Source organism: Papaver somniferum, chromosome 2 (genome assembly GCF_003573695.1).
Source record: "Papaver somniferum cultivar HN1 chromosome 2, ASM357369v1, whole genome shotgun sequence".
In the NCBI taxonomy this organism is placed as follows: Eukaryota; Viridiplantae; Streptophyta; class Magnoliopsida; order Ranunculales; family Papaveraceae; genus Papaver; species Papaver somniferum.
This window is the reverse complement of record NC_039359.1, coordinates 166,563,776-166,581,009: the sequence shown is the minus strand read 5'-3', so window position 1 is coordinate 166,581,009 and position 17,234 is coordinate 166,563,776. Positions and strand designations below refer to the sequence as shown.

The window sequence follows — 17,234 nt, the reverse complement described above, 5'->3', positions numbered from 1 at the left end:
CCATTATGTTGATTTCTCATCTAATAAGCAGTAATTGTAATTACATCCTCCAAGAAATTCTTCCTTGATCGCTTGGATTATCGTCATGTGTTCAACCTCTATATCAATTTCTTTGGGACGATGTCGTGCATGGTATATCCTTGTGTAAGGATGTAAAATTGATTAGAAGGCATGACTAATATTTTATTCTTTGAAAAAAATAGTTTGATTTGGATCGAAATACTATATACTCACATTTTCGCCAATCATTAGTAAATCCAGAGTAGTGACTTTGTTGGTCGCCATGAAATCGATCCCTTCCCATTTTCTTGCAACACGAAACTTGAGTACTGCAGGTTTGTTTTCATCGCAATCATGCATCCTCGAAAAGGAAGAAGCAAATACGTTTTGTCCAACGATTTTTGTGAGGCTGCTGCTAATCATGTTTGACATGTTGATACTCTTAAACAAAAAAATTGACCAAAAAATAAGTTGGGAATGAGTGAATGTATGTGGTTGAAGAAATACACTCGCTACTTATACACCATTCATTGATAATTTTAATTAGTGACATATTGAATGTTTTTGACGTTTTTTATTTTGGAATGTGTATGTGCTAGTCATAAAGGAGCAGCGTTTCGTTGCATGCAGACCTTAAAGCATGGATGGTTTTAACTTATTTATGGGTAAGCAATCTCTTAATCGTGGGAGGATAATGGGAGAGTAAATAGAGAATCCAAAGCAATAGAAATAATTAAAATTAAAAGAGGAGATTTGTTTGTGGTCAAATTAAAAAAGGGGAAAGCTGATCTATATACCTTAATTACATACGTGGTGCACGGCCAAAAATATTAGCCCAATTACGATGGAATAAATTTTAGCCCCAATTACGATGGCCAAAATTTTGTACCGTTTCCTTTTTGAGATTCTTTTATTTTTATTTGTGTCGTGGATCACAAAAAAAATAAAAATTCATACGCCCCGAAAATGAATGAACGAAGTAAAACTTATCATCATGTATTATGTTATTTTCCGATCCAAATTCGATTCTATTGTTTTTTTAAGCTTTGGTATTTCAGTCGTATGCATCTATGAAGAAAAATCCAAGAGTGCGGTAAAAGTGGAGGACGTTAAACATATTACATCGTTGAATCGGATTGGTTTTGAATACCACCGCAATCCATCAGAAGACATTAAAGAGAATATTTTGAAGCTAACTCATGTACTGGAAAAAAACGCACGGAAGTTTTGAATATCCACTTCATTCAGTTTTACTCTTGTAAGTGTGTAAATGGCATGGAAGCTCATAAGTTCCATTCTTTTTTCCTTGGAATCAATATTGATATACATCAGATTGGTTTTTATTATTATTCTTCTTTTTTTTTTTTTTTTTCGGAGTTTAGGTTTTTTTGTTTGTGTTGTTCTATTTTTCAATTGCATGATCATTTTTATTTATTTTTTTGATAGTTTTATCTGGGCCGTTCATCATACTCTGACTTAGATAGGATTTATATAGTCAGCTTTGTTATCCATCTTGGAATCAATTGATATATATATCAGATTGGTTTGTATTCCTCTTCATTTTTTTTTCTTTTTTTTTTAAGTTCAGCTTTTTTTTGTTTGTGCTTCAGATTTGGTCAAATTATTTATGACAAATCTGATGCAAAAATAGCATTGGTCATGATCAAGAATGCTCAAATGTTCCCAACAATGCTAGAATTGATATGGATTGAAACATGGTTCATCTTTTGATTAGTTAAATGTCTTATTCGAAAATAAATTTATTATAGATGCTAAAACATGATTCTAAAATTTTTTGTGCTCTGGGTTTTACATCGTAACTCTATTTTTGTTTTTTTTTTGTTATGGGCATTTAACTAATCGAAAGAACTTTAACTAATCAATTCCTAAAATTAAAATCAAAATCAAACCTATGACGTAAGATTAAATTTTTCGTGAGTCATTTTCCGGATTAAAGAATAATCATTATTTGTTTTTTTTATCCTTTCCTTTACCGAATGAGTATAAAGAATAATTGTTTGTGTTTTGCAGGTTATTAAAGGATGGTTAATTTTTTTTCTTTTAAGGATACGGGTCAAAGATTTATTTTTTAAAATTTTCTATGGTTAAAACATGGTTGTAACATTTATTTAATGGCGCATTTATCTTTTCAGTTTATTAAGAGGGTTATTAATATGTCCACCAAGGAATGAGGTTACAAACACCACAACCGCTAAATGTCTTTTGCTGGGATGAGACTGGGATGGTCGGATCACCTGTTTGTCTCCCAAAATGTTATCCGTCCGTCCAAGCTCAAAAACCCATGTTGTTTTGTATTATAGATATAGGATATGTAGGTTTTATAAGGAGTCATTTGTGTTGGTTTTATTTTCTTTATTATAAATTTAAACTAAAAAAAATTCATTGGATTATTCGTATCCTACTCGTCCATCCGTGCATCCATTGGATTAATATTCATTGGATATTGGATTGGATGCGGTTGCCAAATTTGAAATCCGTAATGTATTGGATTGGATGCGGATGAAGTGAAAACCAGTCCATACCGGCCCATGCTCACCCTCAGCAGCCTCACAACAGGATCCATTTATAGTTGTGCACCAAAAAAAATGAAACCTATTTTGAGACATACCGTGATTTTTTGAGGCATACTCAACTTTCAGACCTCAAAACAGGTTTCAAAAAAATAGACACCAGAACCCAGGCCCAGAAACAAATTAAAGCTACTGAGCCATCTCTCTCAAGGCCTAGACCAATATAAATCACTGAATAGCCACACTGCCACAGTTGCCAACGTAGAAATGAAACCTACTTAACAGCGGGACCCACATTTGACACTGCATGTTTGCCAAGTTCCGTTACCCCATATAAAAAGGCAACAAAATAAGGAGGGCCAGAGGAGGATAATGTAATGATGGGTTTGGTGGTGTTGTTTGGATATAATCCAAAACCGGTGACGGGATAGAAACCCATTCTTCTCGTTTTAGAGTCATACATACTCACTCTCTCAAATCTCAAACAGTTTGATTATTTATTGTTCTTCCTCCTACGTCACACAAACACACAAGAAAACAAATAACGGAAACAGAAACCAAACAAAACAAACGATTAGTTTTTACATATTTGGTCATTGATTTCAAATAAATTTGTAGGTTTGGCAACTACTTTATTATGGCCATGGCGTGTTGCTAGGGTTTCGTTGTATTTGTTGAAACGATAGTGGTCCCTCATGTACTACTAGTATCACCGCCTAGAGATGCATGTGGGATCCATGGGAGAAATTCGCCACATTTTCTATCTGTGAGCTAGCTGGCTCGTAACGATATTCTTCTCACTTTTCCGAAGAGTCACAAACTCGTTTTCACTAGTTCCGTTGCCGGGATCTCGGCATATATATGGTTCCAAATGAGCGCCAGTACCCAATCATGGCATGTGAAGCTGATAGTCACAGATGTTTTAAGAGAAAACACGAGAGAGATAGAAATACTTTGTGTGAAGTGTAGTGGCCGGGTTATACGAGTAGTCATGAGGTTCTCGACTGAGAAATGACAATTAATAATCCTATTCTTTGCATGCTTCTTCCCAACAACAACAAAAAGTTCATTAATTCACTCTCTCCCTCCTCTCATGCACGCAAATCATGCCTTCATATTATGCCTAAACAACACATATTACGTAACATTATTTATAACAGTGTATAATCGTTGATCTGGTGATCAGAATTAAAATCATCCATGCTCATCAAGATCCATTATAGATCACCCACCAAGAATTTGCATGGACTCACGGAATGATTAGGGAAGTTTTAATATCTTAAGTAAAGAATAGGATTATAAGAAAAAGACAAAAAGAGGCCGAAAATGGAATATAAGAAAAAGTACTATGGGTTAAAAAATGAAGATAGAGGAAAACAACAGATACGAGAGTGCTAGCTACTGCTAGAGTGCTAGTGATAGTAGTACAACTACACCATGCATGCTGCTGCTGCTCCTCCCTCTGTATAATGTACTACGTACATTGCGATGATAGAGAAAGAGAGAGAGAAGAGAGGGATCTGCAGTCAGTGATATATGGGTGGGTGGTGGTGGTGATATTATAAACAGACAGACAGACAGACTGATGACATAATGCTAAACAGGAATCTAAACAGACTAAAAGACTGAGTTCTTGAAGCGAAAGTAGTGCTAAGGTTGCATCAACAAGAGAAAACATTTTCTGAAGCACAATATTTCTCACAGTACTGAAAAGCAAACAAAGCAATGAAATTTTTTCGCCAGTCTTCTATAAATGTACAAAGTTAAAAGACATGGCATACAAACACAAAAGCAGACCAGACCCCTAGCTAGCTATAGACAGATAGATGCTAGTACTCATGCACCACCATGATCAGATTCTCTGCAGCACATCATGGGTAAAAGACTAGCTCGTTAATTTCTTCAAATATGATAAGACATGCTTGGCATACAATACAGCAAACCCATAGATTCTTTCTCCCTTTTCACAGCACTCTCATTCATTCAAAATGTTGGCAGCAGTGTGTTTCATTTAACTCATCACTTTTCAATCAAACCAACACACTATCAAATCATACATGCATGATCAAATATATATATATAGATAGATAGATTCTGCTAGCCAAAAGCAACAACTATTTATCATGAAACTCTAGAGAGAAATAACTAGAGAGAGAGAGAAGTAAGGTCTTGGCATGGAGAAGGACATTCTATGTAGCTATTTATAAATAATAACAAGCAGCTATGCTAGTTTTGTATTTATATCGTTTTGTTGTTGTTGTTGCAGTGACAAAGAGCCTGATACGTATCAGAAGTCCTTAACACAGAGAAATTATATATAATCCAGGCCAGCCAGACAGACTTCCCCTCTATCTCTAGACAGACTGACTGAACATAAAACAAAATCAAAGATATGTTCATTCATTATGCACATTGATTCTACTCATAACAGATCCCAATAAAAACATTATTCAACACATAAATTAAAACTAAAATCATAAGTAAAATCAAACAATATAAAGTATTAGATGATGATTAACAATCGATCTTGACAATGCTTCTTCTACTTTTTCCACTTTTAGGCAAACCTTAACTAGATAGAACCATAGAATCTATATAGATAGATATCATCAACTAAACTTACTTTTCTTCTTCTTGTTTTATATATATATATATAAAAATAATATGCCTACCCATAAATAATAATCAACAAAAATGAAGTCCTTACTCTCCATCTTTTAATTTGTTGGAACATAAAAAAAACACCAAAAGGGCTGAAAAACAACATCACTACTTAATCAATTGGAAGTGAAACCCTCAAAAAAACAAAACACATAAAGTAGTGAAATATTAAACATTGTCCAAATAAGTAGTAATGAAATGAAAACAACAAACCCTAAAGATGACTGAAGTTTACCCTTTCTTTTTTGTCTGACCTTTTTCTGATTCTCTCTGATCCTGTCTTCATTCATCAGTAGTAGTAAATTGAACATGATGTTGCTGCTGCTGATGATTCAACCCAACCCAGGTTTGGACTCCATTCTCTTGGCTACTTCTACTGTTGTTGTTGGCAGTTGGGGGGTAATTAGTATTCTCAGCAAAGAACCATTCAGAAGAAGTATTGATATTATTATTATTATTGTTATGGTTTCCATTTCCACCAACAACGATACTACCTGCAGTACTGCTCTTACTAATGGCAAGTATTACCTGATCATGATCATCTGCTTTTGTCATTTCTAGATTCTGAAACATAATGGGTTGCAATGGTTTTTGTTTCTGATGAAGACGGGATTCGTGTATATCATTAGTCTCCTTCATCTGTTGATCACTAGTAGTAGTAGTACCAAACAGCATCCCTAGTCTTTGTTGTTGTAATTTCCAGTGTAAATCTTGGTTTATAAAACTCAAGGATTCAATAGAAGAAGCAAGATTACTATGAATGTTTAATGAGCTAGCCATTTCTGCTTGACTTATCTGAACACCTCCACCGTTGGTAAGTACTGAAGAAGAATTAGAAGAAGAACCAGGGAAAGTATGGTACCCCATATCTCCTCCATATGGAGTAGCAGCAGCAGCGGCGGCAAACTGATTATAAACCCCAGGTGTTGATGAAGAATGATGAAGTCTAGATAGAGAAAGTCCACCAAGTTGAAAATCCATAGTTGAAGGAGCATGGTGTTGAAAAAATTTCAAGCCATTTTCAGATGATGCGGAATCATGAATCGAGTAATCACTAGAGTATCCTCTTATAGATGATGATTTAGTGGTACTGCCACTAGTGCTTTTCTTGTTTTTACGACAACCTCCACCGATTGGAACATTACGTAGAGCACCGCCTCTTGTCCAGTATCTTCTACACGTCTTGCAAAAGTGTCTTGGTTGTGTAAGACTATAATTGTTGTAATAACAGAACTTGGTGTTTGAAGAATCACATCTTGGACATTTGAGAGCATGTTCTGGTGGTTTCAGTGTTGCCATACTACTAGTAGTAGCTTTTCTGCTATTCCCTCCTCCTGATGAGCTTTGGTTTTGTTCATCAGTAGACATGGGTTTTGCTTGAGAGGGCATCATATCTCTAGTGGAGAGAAAACACAATAAGAAGCAAAAAAAAAAAAAAAAAAAAAAAAAGATCGGTAGAGGAAGTAACAAGTACCTGTGAGTTATGTATGATTAATTAGTGTACTACTACTATTGGGGAAGGATCACAGATAGATGAACAAGAAGAAGAGGGGGTATTCATTAAAGGGTATCATGCATGAGATAGAGATGGGGATGGGTTTTTTGTGTGCTTGTGAACTTCATCAAAGAAGGTGAGAATGAGAAGAAGTAATAGAAGAAGAAGAAGGGTTGGATTTAAGAGAACAAAAAAAGATGAAACATGAGAGAGAGAGAGAGAGAGAGAGAGAGAGAGAGAGAGAGAGAGAATAAGAAGATGGGAAGAGAAGAAAGGAGAAGAGAACAAACTTGTTATTCACCACATAAAAACTATATATGTTTCTAGTATCTGTATATTTTGGAGAGAGACCTGATGATCAAACCTGATATGGCAGAGGGAGAAACCACATTTACGACAAAATTAACAAATGGGTTGGATGGATGTGTATACACACTTATGATGGTTTATATGGATGACAAACTACTGGGTGCCGGTGGATATAACTAAAGGAAGATTTTTTTGGGCACCATATATATATATATTTTTTTTTTCCGAGAGGGAACTATTTTTCCTATTTTACTAGGCTATTATGAAATAAAATTCAACACCCCTTATCTATATTTTTTTCTAATGACCAAAATACCCTTTCAATTTATTATTAATAATTAAGTTATTTGAGATAATAGTCTGGTATGGTTGATTTCCGTATTCTCTCTACTTAAGTTTTGAGTTTTATGCTTGGTTGATATTCATGATTAAAAAAAGGTTGCTCCGGGTTCTCTCTGATTTTTAGGTTAACTTATTTTGTCTAATTTCGTTTTGCATACATGTCATATCCTGTTTTTGTTATTGATTTAATTTCTTTTTGATATTTAAGCTGATAAGGAAATCAACCATACCAAAATAATCGAAAAAATTAACTTAAAAATCAGAGAGAACCAGGGAACAACCTGTTTTTAATGAGGAATATCAACCAAGCATAAAACTCAAAACTTTAAATGGAGAGAATACGGAAATCAACCAGACTATTCAAAAATCAATAAGAAATCGAACTAAGTGATTTATTGCTCGGAGAGGAGAAAGAACGAAGGGAGAGGGTGTTTTAGGTTTCACATAACGAATTCCCACCCACCCCCATATTTCTTTCACCCAAACACCGCGAGTTTCTTATGTCTGGGAGTCCTTTTCAGCCGTCTAATGACTACTCCATCCGGAGCTTCCCGACCTTCGGATCGGGTCTATATTAAACGTCGTCCATCTGATAGATTTTGTCATCATGGAGACAAACACCGTACCTTTTTATAACAATGATTAAGTTATTTGAGATAATAGACTATGTTAATAAGATTAGATTATATATTTGATAGTAGTAGTGTAAGTGAAGTAAAACTAAAGATCATTTGAAAGAGAAGAGGAAGAAGAACAGTTTTTTGCGAAACTTTCTTGTATGCAAAATGAGAGATTTGAAAACAAATTGTGAGGAATGCGAATGTTCAATCTTCATAAAAATCCGGTGATGAGTGTTTTGTGAAAATTAAAATTCTAAAGGGTAAATAGGCGAAGTGGTTATAGGTTCGGTTAGGAAAATAGAAATACATGTAGCCGAACATTCTCTTAATGGAGTTTTAGACTAGGTTCGGCTAGCAAAACAAAAGTACAAGTATCCGAACATCCTTTTTAATTGAGTATGGACTAGGTTCGGCCTGAAAAATTCAAGAAAATCTGGATGAATTTCCATTTTGTGTTCCACAGAGTTGTGCTCAGCAATGTCAATACCACCATGTTTCTAGCCGAACCTAAGATAAAATCATTACAGAAAGTCGGCTAGAAAACTAGAAGGTTCTACTAGGAGATTAGAGAGCTTGTCTAGGAAATTAAAAAGTTCGGCTAGAATTTATTTTTTCCGAAATAGGCAAAGATACATTTACAGAACGTTCTCCTAGGAAAATAGAAAGTTTTTCTGTGAATTTTTGTCCCGAAATAGCCGAATTGTTCTTTATGTTCTTCAATTTCATCAGGTTCGTTTAGTTCGACTCGAGTTCTTTCGCAAAATTAATAGCCGAGTTTTTCTCTGCAACTTCAATTTTTATGATTACTACTCGATTTATCAATCAAAAATGTACAAAATATTGGGTTCGTTGGAAAGTACCTTGTAATATATAAATTTCTAAAATCCTAATTTAAAACGATTATGAAAGTGGAACAGAGAACAAGAGAGGAAGAAAATAGTTTCAAAATAAAAATAGGTTAGTAGAAAATATGTTTATGAATTAGAGTTTTAGTTAGATATTAAAGTTTAGGTTATTAGTTTTGAATTAGGTTTTGGCTAATTTAATTAATGGTAGCTAAGTCATTACTATAACTAGGACACCCCTTAGCTCATCATAATGGATGTCCTAAAGCATATCATGGTCCCCACGCAAAGGAGTGACGCCAAAAAAAAATTGTTTGAAATAAAGGAACTTGTTGATTTTTCCTAGGCTAGGTTTTTGCCTAGAGAAGTTATTGCTGACAGAACCTTAGAACCAAAAAGGCTTACCTAAATTGGTTTAGTAGTTTTTAGTATACTTTGAAATGATATTGCAGTGGATTATATTCTTTTTAATTTGTTTTTCCGTATCAAACCTTGTTAAACGATAATTGTCATTTCCTAAAGAGACATGATTGGTCCAGTGACTTTTCATCTCTGATGTGTCATTTAAAATTGAATACAATAAGATGATGATGTAGCTCAACCATATCTAAAAATGATTGTGACCCTGCTACATCATCTTACGGATTTTTCTTTAGATATATTTATATGGAATTCTAGTGATATATTAAATCTCTTGGTCGATAGGAATTTTTTTTAACTATCTGAGCATCTCTGCTATTGGATATAGACTTTCTGGAAACTTTAGGAAAAAAATTTATTTGATTTGAAATCTGAATTCAATGAGGTTTTCAAGGATTTCTCGATATTTTTATTTCAAAATATACCATGAAAGGCTTGAAGAAAGTAACTCCACAGTAGGTGATATAAGTGTTAAAGCATTTCTTGGTTAAACCCACCAAGTGTTGGTATGCAAAGTTTGGTTGTCATATATATTTAAGCTCCAAAACTCGAGGTTTCTTGATTATATTACTACAGTCAACTTTGTTAGGTTAGACTAGGAACAATAGAAATATTAAGACTTGCTCATGTTACTCTGAAGAAACCTGAAGATGTATCCACATTAAAGAACATATCATCCTTCTGGCCGAGGTTAGTAGACAGACTTGACTTGTTTCACTGTTATCTACATTTATTTCAAGATGGTTAGATTGAAAACAAACATATGAATTATATATATGTATATCTAGTATTGGTGACTTGATAATTTCATTATGGTCAAAGTATCAAGGAAGTATATACTAGTTGTTTTGCACAACTTTGGTATAGTGAGTTACGAAGTATTACGTTTATATTTTGAACTTCATAGATTCGACATTACATTATTTTGTAATACGTTACTAGTTAGTGTATTGAACTTTCAAATTTATTTCATACCTAAAATACTATGTTTATTTACATGAGTTTAAGGAAGTAGACTTGCAAAACTTGTTTCGCATTTGAAAGGAAAGAACCAATCACTTAAACAATGATATCTACTAGGAATGATCCCAAGGATCTCTAGTAGAACTGATCATTTAGACAAAGATTTCTACTAGAACCGGCCAGTCCCAAGGATCTATAGGAGGACCGATCCCCTCACAAGGATCTCTTGATGGACGGGTCATTAAAGTTAACCAAATAAGATGCATTTCGATTTTGGCTATTAACTCAAGGTTTTGATAGCTATAAGAAATGTGATTTGGTTAATATGGAAAGTTCACAAGACATCGACATAGTATTTGAACATGTGTTAAACTCTTATTACTTAATGTTCAAGTTGAAAACGCAGGGGATACCAAATGCACCCAACTTTTTCGTTCGGCAACCTGTATTGAAAAAACTTAATACAATTGCAAGTAGAGCAGCTTAATGGTCCTTGAAAATATGTATATAGAGTTAATATCTCAACCTCTACTCACTCAGTATGTATATAGATACAAGGTCCGTGAACCTGATTGTTAAGCAGAGTACCTGGACGATCTCAAAAATCAGTATCCAAGATCAATCTAGTTGTATCCAAATAATTCAATCGGAATTCTGCCAAGTGGTTAAACTTGTTATCTATCTTTCAAGATACGAATTCTACAAGAAACTAGTCTCGTAATCGATTAAAATTAAGCTGACATGCCTACTTAGATTGAATATGTACAAAAATGTGTAAATCCAATTATAAAGATAAATAATATAATATGGAAAACAAAAAATACAAGACACCAGAAATTTTGTTAAGGAGGAAACCACAATAGCAGAAAAATCGTGGGACTTCGTCCAGATTGAACACCACACTGTATTAAGATGCTACATACACTAGCTTACTATCAGACTTCGGACTTGAGACCGAACCCACCCTCCAAATGATTCAGTTACAGTCACGATTCTTACATCTCTTGAATCTCTGAAGGTTCTACGCACTTAATTCCCTTAGTTGGATTCTTTTACAGCCTAAGAGTTGCTTCAGCCAAAGTGAAGAATTTTGATACCAATCCGCCTCTAACACTTAAGAATATTTGACTTCCATTTAGATCAAGGTGTGGAAATCTGTTAGCAATAGACAAAGCTAGCAAACCTCACAAATCCATAACTTACGACTCCCGAAGTGGAGCCTAGATTCTTAACCACCTCTCAAGAGCAATCTTTGAAAGATCAACTAAGGTTAGTCTTTAGATATCTATCTTGAAGAATCACAAAGTCTGAGACGAATAAAACTTTGCAATTACTATCTGAAAAAGCGGGGGTCTAATAACCACACCCAATATTTCGCTTAGCAATCTGTATGGACAAACTCCAATATACTTTCTAGAGAATCAACTAGACAGTTAGACTCAATCAATAGCAAAGTATATCAAAGAGTTTATATCTCAATCTCTCGATTTGATCTATACTCAAACAAATAGAAATATACGAGTCTTTATCAAAGAGAGATAACTTGGATGGTACCAAAGACCAATATCCAAGTGTCAAGCAATTTAAATCAACAACCAAAAGGTAGGATATTCTAATTGATTGAACAACGTACAACCTGTATTATTTAAATTATATAAACAAATATAATGTGGAAAAGAAATAACACAGACAACAGAATTTTGTTAACGAGGAAACCGTAAATGCAGAAAAACCTCGGGACCTAGTCCAGATTGAACACACACTGTATTAAGCTGCTACAGACACTAGCCTACTCCAAACTAACTTCGGTCTGGATTGTAGTTGAACCCCAACCAATCTCACACTGATCCAAGGTACAGTTATCCTCATACGTCTCTGATCCCAACGGGATACTACGTACTTGATTCCCTTAGTTGATCTCACCCATAACTAAGAGTTGCTACGACCCAAAGTCGAAGACTTTAATAAACGAATCTGTATCACACAGAAAAGTCTATGATAATAGATAAATCCGTCTCCCACGAATATACCTATGAGTTTTGTTCTGTCTTTTGATAAATCAAGGTGAACAGGAACCAATTGATAATCCGAACTTATATTCCCGAAGAACAGCCTAGTATTATCAATGACCTCACAATAGTCTTAATCGACGCAGCGAAAAAAGATATTGTGGAATTAAAAACGATGAGACGAAGATGTTTGTGATTACTTTTTATATTTCCTATCGGATATAGAAATCTCAAGTCAATTATTACAATTGTACTCGTACGATAAAAACAGCAAGATCGGATCACACAACTACAGGAAAAGTAGTATTGGTATGGATTCACAATCCCAATGAAGTCTTTAAGTCGTTAACCTGGTTTAGAAGAAGAAACCAAAGGTTAAAGGAGAATCGACTCTAGCTTAGCACAACTAGTATCACACAGAATGTCTGGGGATTAGGTTTCCCAGTTTCTAGAGTTCTCCCTTATATAGTCTTTCAAATCAGGGTTTGCAATCAATGTTAGCTTAGTAACAAAGCATTCAATATTCACCGTTAGATGAAAACCTGATTAGATTCAAGCTAATACTTATCAACCGTTAGATCGAAAACATAGCTTGTTATACATAAATGAAACGCATGTTCCTGGGCTTGTGTAACCGTACCCAAACTTGTACATTAGTTGGTTCAACAATAGTTAACCAAATGGTTATCCATATGATCACTTTCATATCAACCATATTCTTCTTCACCATAACTAGTTCAAATGACTCAAATGAACTAGTTAGAGAGTTTTTCAATTACAAGGAAATCTCATGTACTACACAAGACACAATTGAAGCAAAAACGATTTGATTCTCATGAATCGGTTCATGAACTCTATAGCCACGGTTTGCAATTGCATTCCTTAGTTTATAAAGATAAGTTCACTAAACATTGTTTTTAGACATAACCTACTCAAGTTCGCGGACTGGGTTCGCGGACTTAAGTTCCCGGATGGAGTTCACAAACTCCAGCAGAAATTCTCGGGTTTGAGAACTTCTCCAGTTCGCGGACTTAGCTCACGCACTACTCCGGTTTACTTGATCAACAAAGTTCTCAAACTTTGGTTCAAGCAATAAGGACTTATACATATGTGTGTTTCCACAACAATGTTCATATCCTCCAAAAGGTTATATAGTTTAAAATCTCAATTCAATCATTGAAATATTCTCAGGGGACGTTATATAGTTGTTATTCACAAACCATTTCTCGTCAGAGCACTTTTCAAAGTGATTGAAATATAACATGACTTTCGTCACTAGGTAAAGATGAACTTGGCTAAAGCGAAAGCTTTACCAACACATATTTCGAGAAATAGATAGGCGAGGTAAACTCGGCTCGAAATACCAAATGTGTATATCTAAGTCTATATAGAAAAATGACTTTTGTCTCAAGATAGGAGATAAATAGACTTTTGAGTGATAGATAAGTTTAAGTCTCCACATACCTTTTAATCGATGAAGATCCACCAGTTCCTTGAGTAGTCCTTCGTCTTGTATGATGATTGCCATGGAGTTCTTGAGCTCAACTACACTTTCTATCCTAGTCCGAGACCTTAGCTATAGTAGACTAGAAATTAAGACTTATAGTTTTGATCACTAACATTGACAAACATGCTTGAGATGGAAACGCATGCGAGTTCGACCGAGCAATGCTCTAACACTATCTATCTTTCTTAAAAGAGATTACGAAAATCTCAATAAAAGAAAAGCAAGATCAGGATTCACGAACTATCAAGGTAAAGATAGTTGGACCTGGCTTCATGAATCCCCAAAAAGAAGTCTTTTAGTCGTAGACCTAGAGGACGACTATAGAATCAACTAGGACACAATGTGTCAGGGATTAATTTTCCCAGTTGACTGAGATGCTTTATTTATAGTTTTCAAAGACCAGGGTTAGCAAAGAATTCAAGCTACGACAACTTGAGTATCAAGCAAACAATTTAGGTCTTCAAAAAAATAATAAAACTGTCTAAAATGACTGTTCGGTTTGGAAAGTTAGCCAAAGAACTGAAAGCTATTTGATGTTCATTTACACACCTAAGAAATTAATCATGATACAAACACACAAGTGTTTTAAGTAATCAAGGAAGTCTTAGAAGTGTTTAAGAGAGTTCTACCAATGCTAAACATATTAAAATAATAGGTCCTTAAGCATGTGTTAAACATTACCGAGACAGTTAGTACAACGGTTAGCCAACTGTAGAGCTTGTTCACGAGTCAGGGTGCTACGGTTCATGAACCGAGTTCGCCAACCTTACTAGACTACCAAACTCAGTTGAGCATGGTTTATGAATCGGGTTCGCCAACTGCTAGCCTATTTATCTAACATGTAAAATTCAGTTCACCATGGTTCGCCAACCAGGTTCGTGAACTGTTCCCAACTGAACTTGCGGTTTGCAAACTGGTTCGCCAACCTTCCTGTATTTCTATATCTCAGATACCTATGGTTTGCGAACTGGTTCGCCAACCTACCCTGAGAAGAAATTTCAATAAGTTCATATTTCTCTCTTATGATGTTTGGAACATTCCCAAATGATATACTCATTTGCATGGGCAATTTTCAATATATCCACAAATTAATTCATATAACTAATATTGTTACGGACCTTTGAACATCTAATCGATAAATCATTCGAGATTTTTCACAAGACAAGTTGACTCGAAATATCTTCTTTGTGATTATACAATAAGTCATACCACATAGTCTCCATAGATAGAATCATGATATAGTAAGTAAAATAGAATGGTTCAGGCTTCACATACCTGATACAGAAGTTCTCCAAATGTCTTCGTCGATCTTCAGTCTTCAAGGGTGATCTCTGGTATTCAACTAAATTCTAACCTATCCGAAATTTGACTTAGTAGACTAGAAATCAAGATATAGTTTTGATCACCTAACATTGATAAAAATCTTGAGATAACAAAACTTGTGGGTTTAACCGAGCAATACTCTAACACAAGTATTTTCCTATATACTCAAGGTGAGATCCTGAACCGAAATATTCTAAATATCTTTATGATATTCGGAATATATGTGTCATTCATATCCCAGTGGATAAGCACATCTATGGTTGCTATATAAGTAAAGTATATTTTATATGCTAGATAATATTGAGTTGTCATCCAAGAGAGATTTCAGCATATTAGTTAGATTACAGATGGAATATTTACAAAACCGAAAATAGGCATTTATTGCATATCTTTTGTATTTTCGGGTTAGGTAATTTCTTGTTTTCCAAACTAACTTGGTCATATTATAAGTAGTGAAGTTTTTCATTCTTGTAATCTTATCCCGGAATACACGGGATTTTATGTTTATGTGAGGAAGCCCACTAGCAGTATTATCGTAATACTTAATAGAGATGAGAGTATTCTAATTAGGTGAAACGTCTTACGTGTGCTTCGTTTAAAGACTTTTTTAGGATAAAGAAGATTTTAATAGTATCGTGTGTGGAAAACTAGATCGTATTGTTATTTAGTTTCCGATTATTGATTTGATTGACTAACATTGTGCTAAAACTTGATAGATCTAGTTTGTTTATTATGCGATCCTTCTCTTTTGATACAAGGCCACTCGAACTAGTTCAACGATCAACGATTTCAGATCTAGTATTTTGATTGAAGATAAAACTTTTGATCATCTACTGTTAACAGACTCCGTTCTTTGTGTGATCTATCATAAGTAAAATAAAGTTTTTTATGCAGGTACTTTGAAGACTAGAAGATTCACTTTTTGGTATTATGATCTTTGTGATAACTTCATGTATACTTGATTGACTGGGATGCAACAAGCTTTTTTTTTTATCTCGCATACTTTTATAGCTTGTTCTGTAGATCAGTGACTTATCCTTATGTTTCTTTTTGATATACTTTGTTAGATTAAGAACTAAGATCGATTATTTCGGTAATCTTGATCTTAGTTGATCTAACAAATACAAAGGAGTTTATATTGATTAAAAGAAAAACCTTTGTAACTCAACAAACATCTCTGATTAAATTCCATGTGATTGATAGAGCGAGTACTGAAACAGATTAGTCATTTACTGTTTCAGAATAGAATCCAAAAGAGTTGAGTGGTTGAAGTCTTCATAGTAGGTGAAGCGACTTAAGATAGTAAACTTTATCTTAGGTTTCACGTTTGTAAAGCATATTGGTAGTAGGCGGAGGTATACTAAAGGAACTGAGTAATTTGGAGTTAATTTACTTGGTCTCAACTGTACGAAGTTGTAGTAGTCTTTGTATAGTGCGGCTTAGTTATGAGAGTATTCAAAACTGAATTAGGTCCCCGGGTTTTTCTGACTTGTAGTTTTCCTCATTAACAAAATATTGTGTGTTTTGTAATCCACACTTGGTTTGATCACATAGTTTGGTTCATATTTCGAACTTACTCTATATACCAAGCATACAACTTTTTGTCATAATCTTCTTGACAGCGCCTGTCAGATTACACAAGATGTGTCTTGCATAGGTTGATATCGAAAAGATTGTGATGTACTTGGTACGCTTGTCATTTCAATAAGTCGGTTGATTATTTTTTAAGGATGTATTATCAAAAAAATAAAATAAGAATAGTTAACTAAGTAAGCTACAATTAAGCTCACAAATAAAAGAAAAATTTCATGGTATACTATAGGATTCTGAAAAATGTTAACATATCATGTCATGTTCACGATCAATTAAATTTTCGGTTGTCAAAAGAGTTAAAATTTCCACAGGAAAGCATATGCTTATATTTTTTCATTAATCCATTTTGTATATTTATTTTATATAAAAAATAAATTGTATATAAGTTATTTTCTTATTTGGTATATGACATTCCATTTTGTTCCTTTTCTTCTCTATATGAAATACTGAGAATCCCTCGGAGATTCCACGATAACCTATGGACTAACAATAAATTTCCCAAAATCTCTTACATAAATGCCTTCCGATATATCCCCAAATGTCAACTGATTAGTCCTTTGTAAGAAAAATACTACATTTTACTATTTTTTTCATATCCTGCCCATTGACAAAAATA

At 34.2% G+C, this 17,234-nt stretch overlaps 1 protein-coding gene across 2 annotated transcripts; it reads right to left on the bottom strand.

Annotated features, from left to right (window-relative positions):
- Positions 1–5,263: 5,263 nt before the first annotated feature.
- On the bottom strand, positions 5,264–6,781 carry LOC113354238 (dof zinc finger protein DOF5.7-like). Of its 2 annotated transcripts, XM_026597640.1 has the most exons (3): positions 6,667–6,781; positions 5,721–6,588; positions 5,264–5,568 (listed from the first exon to the last, which is right to left on the bottom strand). In XM_026597640.1, the coding sequence occupies exons 2-3, from the start codon at positions 6,582–6,584 to the stop codon at positions 5,566–5,568; spliced, it is 867 nt and encodes a 288-aa protein (XP_026453425.1). In that variant the 5' UTR covers positions 6,585–6,588; positions 6,667–6,781; the 3' UTR covers positions 5,264–5,565. The 2 variants fall into 2 exon arrangements, with proteins under 2 accessions (XP_026453425.1, XP_026453424.1); XM_026597639.1 differs by having other exon boundaries at positions 5,264–6,588.
- Positions 6,782–17,234: the final 10,453 nt, after the last annotated feature.